Source organism: Semicossyphus pulcher, unplaced genomic scaffold (genome assembly GCF_022749685.1).
Source record: "Semicossyphus pulcher isolate SPU_LCO1_2020_fin unplaced genomic scaffold, fSemPul1.0.p SCAF_8, whole genome shotgun sequence".
NCBI lineage: Eukaryota > Metazoa > Chordata > Actinopteri > Labriformes > Labridae > Semicossyphus > Semicossyphus pulcher.
Window position 1 is genome coordinate 1,403,886 of NW_027211759.1, and position 12,449 is coordinate 1,416,334.

General features: G+C 39.8%; 1 protein-coding gene across 1 annotated transcript; it reads left to right on the forward strand.

Moving 5' to 3' along the window:
• Positions 1 to 1,620: 1,620 nt before the first annotated feature.
• On the forward strand, positions 1,621 to 9,421 carry LOC138613365 (protein FAM3C-like). The gene is made up of 9 exons (XM_069687030.1): positions 1,621 to 1,644; positions 3,115 to 3,213; positions 4,181 to 4,228; positions 4,314 to 4,422; positions 5,759 to 5,817; positions 5,899 to 5,952; positions 6,038 to 6,122; positions 6,927 to 7,053; positions 9,223 to 9,421. Exons 2-9 carry the CDS (start codon positions 3,132 to 3,134, stop codon positions 9,310 to 9,312), a joined length of 654 nt encoding a protein of 217 aa, XP_069543131.1. The 5' UTR covers positions 1,621 to 1,644; positions 3,115 to 3,131; the 3' UTR covers positions 9,313 to 9,421.
• The last annotated feature ends 3,028 nt before the right edge of the window (positions 9,422 to 12,449 follow it).

A 12,449-nucleotide genomic window follows, 5' to 3' on the forward strand; every position in this document is an offset into this window, starting at 1 on the left:
CAGTACACACTAGTAACATTATTAAACAGGACGTAGGTGCCTTTCAAAATAAAAGGCCGCCCTTAGCCAGCCAGCATTGTAGCCTACCCGTGTGAGTTTTACTGCATGCTTTATGACGTGCTTCTTCGTGAGCCCCCTGAGTGTGGGTTATAAACTCTTTGTGCATGGTGACTTCATGTCTGTAAATAATGTTTTATTTTCTTTATAATGTTATCACTTCATCAGTGATGGAATCTGAGAGCAGCTGATTGGCTGTAACCAGGTGGAGGCGGAGCAGGAAGTACCTATTCTTTCCTCAGGTACCTGAACGCCTCCTGGGACTCCTCATTCGGCGGGGCGGCCAGCAGAGACATGCTCTCAGTCAGAGTGGGTCAGTGAGACACTTTACTTCTTTACTTTCAGAAGGATTTTTACTGTGTTATTTCTCAGTTCAGGGCGAATTCAGAAACAGTATTCATATCTCCAGTATTTGTTGTATCATGTACACTAGTATTTAGTATTAGTTGAAGTGTATGTATTTAATGTCTGTATATTGTCTCTATTGAAGAGCTGTGATTCAGCTTGGAGTTATTCAGAATCACAGACAAGAAGTACATTTACTCAAGTACTGAAGAACATATTGACCCGCACTGCTAATGGACTTTACTTCAATTAGAAAAATGTTAGATATTTTATAAAGTTTTAAATTAGAGTCTTTTTTAAATCTAAATGTCAAATATTAAATTCTATTTGTAGCCAATTTGCTGCTTTTCAGTTTCTGACAAAAAATGTGATTTTGTCACTTTCAACTCGTGGAAATTGTGATTTTAATTTCTGATATGTTAAAGATATGACTTCTAGACGGACAGCTTTCCTGCAGCTGTAAGAAGAACAGAAACATGAAGTCAAAGTGACCTCTGAAGGACGTTTAAAGCTGAGTGCTGTGCAGAAACGTTGGTTTTAAAAAATGAGGCAGAAAAGTAAAGATTAAGAAATATTATACAATAATAGGAGAGTAAAAATATCAAAGGTAAATTACAAAGAATTTCTTTACAACAGGAACTTTTGCTTTTGTTATTTTCTGTTAACGTCTTATTCTAATGAACAGGAGCCATTTTTATTTCCAGTGTTGAGTCCAGTTAATTATTTTTTGTCACCAAAGTATCTTTAATACAAATGATGTTTGACATTATTGATTGATGATGAAATGAATCATTAATTCTGTTTGTTACATCTACTGTCCCATCACTGACGATGCTCACGTTGCACCTTCAGGAAAACTAACACCCATAACACCTCCGAAAGCTCCCATCATAGCCGGATGTCGGATCAGAATCAGGTTTATTGCCCAGTAGATTCACACGTACAAGGAATGCGTTTTGGTGTTTTGGTGCAGAACAATTACCACAGAAAATATGTACAAAAATATATAAAATATGTACAACAGGTGTGCTTAGTGTGACGGCACGTTCAGCTGGGAGAGCTTGTCGTGAAGCAGTCCTCTGATGTATGATGTCACAGCCTCTGTAAACTCATCCAGACTGTGTGTGTGTGTGTGTGTGTGTGTGTGTGTGATCATCCTGAATCTGTCCTTCTTTCATGTTTGTTGTTTTTGTTTTTAAACAGGAAATTTAACAATGATCCGACGACAAAGCTTCAGAGGAAGTAAGTTTTATTCATTCTCTAAATGTCTGCACAATAAGAGTGTGTGTGTGTGTGCATCTAAGTAGTCTAACATAATTCCTGGAGCAGTGTAATTAGCATTGATTGGTGGGCGGCTGTGGCTCAGTGGTAGAGTCGGTCGTCTTTCAATCGGAAGGCCAGAGGTTCGATCCCCAGCTCTCTCAGGAACATGTCGAAGTGTCCTTGGGTGAGACACTGAACCCCAAATTGCTCCTGGTGGCATAGCCAACGGGTATGAATGTGATGACTGATTGACAGTTTGGCACTTTACTTAGCAGCCTCTGCCATCAGTGTGTGAATGGGTGAATGTGACATGTAGTGTAAAAGCAGCTTTGAATGGTCGCAAAGAAAAGTGTTATATAAGTACAGATTGATCTGATTAAACTGTTGAATTTGGAATTTGATAGATCAGCGGATAAGTAATCGAACCAGGAGCCGTCTGTTTGTTCTTTGTCCTTCATTCGTTTACTCACCCTTTATTTACACAGGGAGGTTCACTGTGCGTTCCACAGTTGAAACCTACAGGAAGTAAGGGATGAAAGTAAAAGAAAAGGAATAACTAATACCCCTCTTTTTGCTCTGTGTGACTCTCAATGGGAGCATCAGTGACTAAATGAACATCATGCTGTGTTGAAGAAGACTTGAAACTAGAGACTGAGACCATAAAGTCATTAGGAACATGTTTACTGAGGGAATAACTCAGGAGAGGAGGAGGAGCATGTTCTCATAGACTTCTATAGGAGCACACTGGTTTTACAACCAGCGGAGTCGCCCCCTGCTGGACATTCAGTCTGTAAGAATTAAAACTCGAGCTGCAATGAATCTGCAAACTCAGTATATAAGAGGATATTAGCATTTAGCATATAGAGTGTAAGTATCATGATTGCAGTATAAATGCACACATGCTAGCCTCACAAGCTAGCATAACTTCCAAACAGTGTTAGCGGTTAAAGGATAAAAAATATATTATTTAATGCATCTGTGGGCGAACACTTAGTACACATGCTCACAAAGTGTGTTTTTGCTGAATTTGGTAGAAAAGACGACAGAAGAAAAAGATTTTTAAAGGAGAAACGCTGAAGATTACTCAGGAGCAGAGAGACTTTAAGTCCACAGAATAAACAGTATCAAACTTTAAAGCCAAACTTTTCTTTCATACTTACAATTTTCTTATTTTTCCTTTCTTTATAAACAGATTGAGTCAATGTGTCTGAATGTTTCTGACCTTTGTGGTCTCAAAAATATAGTTTTTTATTCACCATCTCTTGTTTAAGACCCAGAGAGCCCTCAGATACTTAATTATCCAGTGTACTTTTAGTGGCAGATTTAACTTTAGGCTGAGCTGGTTTGACGGGATGGACTGAGGTCTCTCCTCCTGTCGGGATCAGGTCTGACCGGAGGAGCTGCTGTGACCTGAACTCACTTTGACTTGTTGTCTCTCTCTGTGTCCAGCAGGGTTCCTGCAGTGCATGTTGGTGTTTGTGCCAGCAGTCATGGTTCTCACACTCATCCTGCAGAAATATAGCAGTGCATTTGATTTGCAAATACAAAGTAAGACAGCATTTTACCTCACACTGTCCTCGTTATCAATGTCCTTTTTTAAAGCCACTGCATGATGTGTGATGTGAACACGAGAAGTTAGAGGTCCTCTAAACCCGCCCAGTTCTTTAAAGGTAATCTGATGGGATCAGAACAAATCTTTGATTACATTAAAAATAAGGGAGAGAGATTAGATATGAAACAGAATAATTTGGATTTCTTTGACCCAGGCCTGAAAAGGTTTCTGTAACTGGATGTTTCATACCATCTTCAGTAAGAGTAAATCAAACTTAAGGAATAGTTCATTGTTTCCTCTCTAGAGCAAAGCCGCTAGAAGTAGTACATCAAATATTGCAGTGAAAAATATGAATGGTGCAGATTTATATTCAGGACAAAATATGAAGGATACATGTCGTGTTATTTACAAAGTTACATACAAAAAAACAAATGATTACAAAGCGGAGAGGAATTAATTTGGGAAACTGTGAGTGATCCCAACAATATGAAACAGTATCGTCTGCGTAGAGACACACTTTACAATTACAAATGAGACATTCTCCATCTTACACATCACTTTAAGTATCTTAGCTTTTATTTCCCAGCAGTATGCAGCGTCTAGTTGCTGCTCGGGCTGCAATACACTTTAATAAACATGAACAAAGCTTTAAATTACAGCCTGTTTAGTATAAACAGACAGTGTTCGCTTGTTACAGGGACAGGAACACAAAGCAGGAATTCCACATAAAAAAAAACACATCATCCTTGATTTGACTCAATAAGACTGTTAAAGCGTCATTAGCCTCTGTGAATAATGCTGCAGAGTGCTTTCTGCAGATGTTTAGAAACAGCTAACCTTGAAGCATGAAACCTTTTAGGAAACGATCTTTCAAGTTGAGTTCTGTCTATCTGAGCTTGTGAAGAAATCCTCCTTTGACTTGAACATCTGTGACTCTTGTTGTTCTCGATGCTTTATGGGAAGGTGTGGAGACATCCTCTAATGGGTCCAACAAGGCCTTTAAACAGTCAGGTTAGTGATTAACTCACCACAATCATGATGGAGTTAGAGTTGATGTAAAGGAGGAGGGTTCATTAATATTCTGATTCTTCTCCAGACGGGCCATGTGGACCGAAGAGAGACTGTCCAGAGAATCACTTCAGCTTCTACATCCGGAGCGGAGCCGCTAACGCTGTGCTTCCAATGATCTGCTTCCAAAACCATGAGTAGGTATTTCTTCTTCTCCTCCAACACTTCCCTCTTTGCTCCCCCACTTTTATCCTCAGTTCAAACTGTCTCTCAGCTCATGTTTGAGTCGGTTGCTAGCACTGTGGCATTAAAGAGAATGATGTCTGTCAGACTTCTGCTCAGACTAAGTTATCTGAAACATGGATGATGATGTTTTTTAACAGACATTCATCAACATCAGAAATGTCCACTCCGCAACGCTCCGCCTGCATACTGGCTCGGACCGCGGGGTCTCACTGTGCTCCTCATGTGAGTAGACCATAGACTGTATAAAAAGATATATATATACATATGTACAGTCATTGGAATAGACAGGCACACAAGTGCTCCGCAAGTAAATGCCAGGCACGCTACGCATGGTAACCATGGAAACGGCTTCTGCGTGCTAGTGTATCCCTGTTGACATATCCCAGTGACAATCCTAGTCCTTAATGCAAACCACAGACTGTTATTTTTTATAGCTAAAGCTAGCTAGCTAGCTAACATAACATAGCCTGGCTTAAGTTAAAACTACGATACTTTATGTGAAACACCCAGTCCTGCGCCGATGCAAAGAGCCTGTGAATGTCCCTGTAGTTATACAACTCCGGGAAGTCACACACAGCAAGGATCAGTCTTTCATCCATTGTTTTTCCTACTACAGCGCAACGCTAGAAAAAAGTTCAAGAACTTTCAACTGTACCGCTGACAATTTCACCGGATCGCGCCCGCTTGTCGCTCCGCCTGTCAGATCGCCCGCGCCTCCTCACCTCCCCGCTCGCCCCTCATTGAAAATGAATGACAAGGCGCGTCAATCGCTCCCGGTCTGAAAAGACATTACAGAGAAGAACAATTACCTCTGCATTGTGGGTGGAGATGGCGTGTTTACTCTTACAAGCTAACAGTTAGCTTTACCATTAGCACATAATGTGTCTATAAGCAACCTTTAATTTCTGCCAAATCCCACGACGTTTTGCAGCGCTTTGTTTTTGTTGCGTTTAAGTGTTATTCTGACGGGTTGTAGAAAAGAGGATCAGAGAGTGTACAATTATGATCATTATCTTTAGCATTTAGCACCTTTATGACTTCACTATAGTGACTGTGAGCATTTAAAGAGGGGAGAGATGCTGAAAGGATTTTTTAGGACTCATCCTTGTCGAACATGACTCAGGTCTGATAGCTTGAGACTTCTTTGTGACTTTCCTCTTCTTGTTTCTGTCCTCTGGTTCCTCTTCCTCTTCCTCTTCCTCCTCCGCCTGTACCTGTAGGATTTCTTTACTCATTTTTGTCCTGTTGATCACAGCTGAGTTTTACAGTTGATCAAACTTTCCTCAGAGTCCTTGGACTCGAACAGGGAAACGTTGGAGACGGAATAAACGTTGTTATAGTGAACGGTGAGTTTTGAACCATTAAACCACTGTGTCATCTTTATTTATGTTCCATTTATTGTTCCTCACGGTTAACTTCTTTTACAGGTAAAACTGGAAAAGTGACAAAGACCGGTTACTTTAACATGTACAGTGGTGATGGTACGTAGCAGCTGATATCCTCATTAATAATATATCACTAGCTTGACAACAGATTTAAGAGATGCACGGCGTGTTTGTGTTGCAGCTATTAATGATTTCATCCCTTTGCTGAAGAGCATTGAGAAAGGCTCTGTCGTGCTGATGGCGTCCTTTGACGAACCTTCATCAAAGTAAATGTTTCTCCTCCTCTCTTCTTTTACATCTTTACTATCTTTTTGTATCCACCCATTTACCGGGCCAGTGAGGGTGTGTGTTTGGTTAGACTGATAATGGAGGTAATCCAAACCACTTTCAGTAGAAGTCAAAGTGAACACACCTCAATTGTCTGTAATTATCTCGCACTGAACAGGAGGTTAAATGCAGTTGGTAATGGTCAAAGCAGGAAGTTATAGTGATAATATTTGTCTTCGTTTTATTACTCCAAATATGTTTGTCTCACACTTCCCAAGCTTTAAAAGAACTGTAAGGCCCTCTTTATGTAAGTTGAAAAAAGAAGAGTGATCCTATAGAAGTCTATGAGAACATGCTCCTCCTCCTCTCCTGATGTATTCCCTCAGTAAACATGTTCCTAATGACTTTATGGTCTCAGTCTCTAGTTTCAAGTCTTCTTCAACACAGCATGATGTTCATTTAGTCACTGATGCTCCCACTGAGAGTCACACAGACCAGGAAGAGGGGAGGGGTTAGGGCGGGGCTATCTGTGATCGACAGGTCGCTACAAAATCAACCTGAAAAATTGATGTAAGGAGTCGGTATGTTCATGTAAAGCCTGTTTTTCCCTACAGCAAAAATTAGCATCACAGCTATCATACGTTACCAATGTCCCTCGCTAACGGATAAAGAACTAGCATTAGCTGATAACCGAGCATCACAAACATCACAAATAAAACACTGCCAGGGATCATTTTCCTCTGCTATGATCTCTGTGCTTGCCCTATGTTTCACACTGTGTATTTGTGACTATGTGTGAACAGATTAAATGAAGAAGCGAGGAATCTGATAGCTCAACTGGGAAGTTCTTCCGTGCATTCGCTGGGTTACAGAGACAGCTGGGTGTTCGTTGGTGCGAAAGGAGGAGGAATGAGTAGCCATTTTGAGAAGGTAACAACTACCAACTGCTCGTATCTACTTTCTATCACAGTGTGCAATAACATTTCAAACCTGTTCCTTCAAAAGAACAGTCAAAAATCCAAACTTATTCAGAAACTCTTTACATTAATATTATGCTACATTTCTTGGGACTTAATATTTTACTCTTCAACATCATTAAACAAGAAAAGGATGATATATATTTATATATTTGACATTTTCTTTCCTTTCAGTTTAGTTTAAGCTAATTTAGAAGAGCTGTTTGACATTTGTGAAATATATTTTTTGGATTCGGATGTTTACATTGATTCCTCCCTCTTGTCTGTACACCGATAATGAAGTTACAGTCAGTAGCTTCTTAGCTTAGATTAGCATAGACACTAAAAAAAGGTGGCTAAAGCGAGCCTGTGTCTGTGAAGCAATCAATCAGAGTGTAAATTGCTTTTATACATCAATTTCTTTTCAGATTAAACAAACAGGATTAAATAATCTGTGAGTTTTAGAGGTGCAGATGGGTTGCTTTTGTTCCCTTTAGATAGAGCCAGTCTAACATTTCACCCGTTACCAGTCTTAATGCTAAGCCAAGCTGTTTTCCTCATGTGTCCGGTCTTTATGATAAGATAAGCTAGCTGTTTCCAGAGATGGACACAAGTCACTTTTTACAAGTCCAGTCTCAAGTCTTTGAGGTCAGCGGCAAATCCTAGTCAAGTCTGTTATGGTTTTCATAATAATAATAAAATAAAATTCACAGGAAAGAGGTAGAGACAGTCCGAAAAAAAGTGTGGTCCAATGTGACTGCTCAACACTTTTTTAGGTCTTTGTCACAGGCTAATATGAACTAACATCAAAAACTGTGGCAACTGTGGATGGGACGTAATGACATTCAGCACGAAATGTTAATGCGCCAAAAAATCTAAATAAAAAGATTGTGCCCGAGTCCCAAATCTCAAGTCCAAATCCAGTTGCAAGTCTTTGAGGGGCAAGTCCAAGTCAAGTCACATTTGTGTCTGTTTCCCTGTTCCCAGTCAATATGCTGTACTAATCCAGCTGTTTCCACTGGTTTCATTCTTTAACTATGAAAAGGTAGTGGTCCTGGTCGTGGCTTCTGTTTTTATTTTACTCTAAGTCTTAATGTTAAACTAAGCTAGCTGGTTCTACCTGTTTCCATCATTTATGCTAAGTTAACCTTGCTGTTTCCTCCAGTTTCTAGTCTATATGCTAAGCTTAGATATCTGTTTACCTATTCCCAGTCTCTATGCTAAATCGAACTTCACTAAGCTAGCTGTTTTCCCCCGTTTCAGGCTTTGTTCTAATCCAAGATAGCTGTATCCTCCTACACCCAGTCTTCATGCATCGCTAAGCTAGCTGTTTTCCCCTGTTACTTGTCTTTCTGCTAAACTGAGCTAGCTTTTCCCCCCTGTCCCTAGTCTTTATGTTAAACTAAGCTAGCTGTTTCCCCGTTTTTTTGTGTTTATGCTAAACTGAGCTAGCTGTTTCCCCCTGTCTCTTGTCTATATGCTAAACTAAGCTAGCTGTTTTCTCCTGTTACTTGTCTTTCTGCTAAACTAAGCTAGCTGTTTCCCCCTGTCCCTAGTCTTTATGTTAAACTAAGCTAGCTGTTTCCCCCTGTCTCTTGTCTATATGCTAAACTGAGCTAGCTGTTTCCCCCTGTCTCTTGTCTATATGCTAAACTGAGCTAGCTGTTTCCCCCTGTCTCTTGTCTATATGCTAAACTAAGCTGGCTGTTTCCCCCTGTCTCTTGTCTATATGCTAAACTGAGCTAGCTGTTTCCCCCTGTCTCTAGTCTTTATGTTAAACTAAGCTAGCTGTTTCCCTGTTTTTTTGCGTTTATGTTAAACTAAGCTAGCTGTTTCCCCCTGTCTCTTGTCTATATGCTAAACTAAGCTGGCTGTTTCCCCCTGAATCCATTTTTATTGATAAATTAATTGTTTGGTTTATATATTTTCAGATTTGTGATAATGTTAGATATAATTTCTCATGGTTTAGCCTTAAATCTGATTAGACTCTCATATATAGCATATGAAAGCATCATATAAACACACCAATGAAGCTGCCAACAGAAGTTTTCTGTCCATTAGCTAATTGATAAATCAACAGATCGCTTGTTGATGTCATTTCAACTGACCCAGGATCAGCTCTGTCTCTGTCTGTTTATTCCAGCAACTGAAGAATGACAGAAAAACAAACAAATATGTAGACTGGCCCGAGCTCCTTACTATGAACGGATGCATCCCCATGTTTATGGAGTGACCTGCTGGTTCATCCTAAAGGAATATTTCACATTCTCTTCCAACATCAGCAACACGAAGCAAGAGGAGATCCAGGTGTTGGGATCAGATGATATTTGTACTTAAAGAATAAGAAGAGCGTGAAGTAAACACTGGTGTGTGAGCTGATCTCTGAGCAGTTTGGCTGAGTAAATACCGAGAAATCCCCCTGCTGTGTTGTTCCTCAGGTGATGTTTGATGCAGCCTCAACACTTTTCTGTCACTATCTGTTACTGTGGTACAAAGGGGGGAAAGGCTGGTGAACATTTCTTCAGAACACTTTCATTTTACTCAATTCTAAACATTATTATTGGGGGCAGAGGGGCGGTTTGATCCAGCAGGACAGCTTTGGATGCTCTACTTTAGTTACAGAAGAACTGGAAAACATTACAGTCAAACAATCAAACTTCTTCACACTTGTTGTAAAAGAAGATGGAGACGAGAAACACAACTATTAAAGGGACTGTCTGGTGATATGTCCCAGTTTTTGGATTGCTGACATCTGTCTCCAGCTGCTTCACCTCTTCACAAGACAGTCAGTCAGAAACTAAAGGTGCATTCTGCCGTCCTTGGTGTAATTGTAAAATCGAAAATGTCCAAATCTGCTGTCAGGATGTTTCCATAAATGGGTTGCTGCATGGGACTCAAGTGTATTGCTCTTGTATAGTTCAGTTCCTATTTCTAGTCTCATTTCTTATTCTCTTTCACTGAACTTACCCTGTCCTTGTACTGATGCAACAACTGCATTAGGGATTAATTCATGATTATTATATCTGGTATTTATCTGTCTCTTCTCTTATATTTGCACAGTAAATATTTAACATATATCTAACATTGTAAAAACAATATTTATACAGGTACATGTGAGTGCAGCTGTAAATGATGCAGGGTTGTGCTGGGGGGTGTTGTTGTATGCCCGACTAATTGATTTTTAAATTGGTTATTATAGGTTAAATACTTTACAATTAAAGTTGTTACTGTACTGTACTTGCTGTAATATTAAACAACCATGAGCAAGCATGATAATGAACCCTGTGAGTGAGAAAAAAGGCTTTGATTAGAAAATGTTTTAATCAAAGTTTCTTTTTAGTTTTTAATTCTATTAAACTGTGAAATATATTTGAAGATAACAGGCGGCCTCAAAATTAAAGCCTCTTAATCGACTTTAAATGATTCAGTTATTGCGGAGAGATGTCTGTGTATACGTACTTCTCTCATGAAAATGTGGTTTAATTTTCATGCTTCTCTTGTTTATTTGTAGCATCATTTAAAATCTAAATGAAAAAGATTTAAAAAGTCAACATCCTGAGTTCTGACTTTATTTGTGGGATTTTTTAAAATCTAAATAAAGATAAAAGGAAAAAAAGTCAGAACTGAGTCCCACTTACTAAGGGTCTGTGTCCACTCTATCCATCTATCCATCTATCCACCTATCTATCTACCTATCTACCTATCTATCTATCTATCTATCCATCTATCCATCTATCCATCTATCTATCCATCTATCCATCTATCCATCTATCCATCTATCCATCTATCCATCTATCTATCCATCTATCCATCTATCCATCTATCTATCTATCCATCTATCCACCTATCTATCTACCTATCCATCTATCCATCTATCCATCTATCTATCCATCTATCCATCTATCCATCTATCCACCTATCTATCTACCTATCTACCTATCTATCTATCTATCTATCCATCTATCCATCTATCCATCTATCCATCTATCTATCCATCTATCTATCTATCCATCTATCCATCTATCCATCTATCCATCTATCCACCTATCTATCTACCTATCTACCTATCTACCTATCTATCTATCTATCTATCCATCTATCCATCTATCTATCCATCTATCCATCTATCTATCTATCCATCTATCCATCTATCCATCTATCCACCTATCTATCTATCTATCCATCTATCCATCTATCCATCTATCCACCTATCTATCTATCTATCTATCCATCCATCTATCCATCTATCCATCTATCCATCTATCCATCTATCCATCTATCCATCTATCCTAACCTGCAAAGGTGTGTCACTTGCTCAACATGGATAGTTCATTCCTCAAAGTATTCATGTCACTGACTGTCAGTGTCGTCAGGATGAAAAGTCCTGACACCATTGTTTATGAACACGATCGTCAAATGGCTTCATGTTTTCATGATTTACTCTGTACGTGTTTTACAGGTCAACACGTCAGATCTTGGTGACACTACCTGAAAATGCTCGAGACAGCACGATATACTATTTACACAGCCATTCTAAAACTACAGTAAAGTTACACATGACTGCATTCAGTGAGGTAACTGAGTACAAGACACTGAATATGTATGATTCACATTTTTACTGCGTATGCTCTTTGCAATTCTTATCTGTTCACAGCACTGTGCAAAAGCAAAAATACACCCTGATTTACAGTAAACATAAACTCCCTTTGCGTAGAGCTGTGCACAACTGTAAACAATATTGCAGTACATATTGGAGCTGAACATACACAGCACTGTAAATCATTCATGCACATCAGACGTTCCTGTCTGTCTGGCCACATACTTTCATCTACATCACAGCGAATATCATCTCTTGCAATGCAGCGAGGAAAGTATCTCCTCGAGTGGCGGATCCACCCTCTGCAGGACTCTGCTGTGATGTCCTCACATGCTGCATCCATGGCCGCCAGCAGGGCCATTTGGGTATGTGGATGCCGGTCATATACCTGCCACCTCCAGGAAGAGAAAAACGCCTCTATTGGATTTAGGAATGGTGAGTAGGGAGGGAGATGTTCCACCAGCATCCTATCATGTGCTGCAAACCACAACGTACCTGTTCAGATGGTCTCCAGTTAGACCCCTCTCATTCTCAGGGATTATGTCCCTGTAAAGAGTGTCTAAGCAGATGTTGTGTGTTGTATGGACCAAGACGGTTTTCTGAGATGGCTGCACACATAGTAATATTCCCTCCTCGTTGGCCTGGGACATCAATGGTTGCTCTCTGTCCAGTGCGATTCCTTCCACGCCTTCTTCCTTTTGCCAGATTGAAACCCGCCTCATCAAGGTATACGAATGTGTGCAGCGGTTCCCCAGCCTCCAGCTCCAGTACAC

Bases quoted from the DNA above. Each gene is read 5' to 3' on its own strand.
- LOC138613365 (XM_069687030.1), top strand. From the start codon at position 3,132: ATGTTGGTGTTTGTGCCAGCAGTCATGGTTCTCACACTCATCCTGCAG. The intron at 4,229-4,313 runs GTTAGTGATTAA...ATTCTTCTCCAG, and splicing joins CAAGGCCTTTAAACAGTCAG to ACGGGCCATGTGGACCGAAG. The intron at 7,054-9,222 runs GTAACAACTACC...TGTTTATTCCAG, and splicing joins TGAGTAGCCATTTTGAGAAG to CAACTGAAGAATGACAGAAA.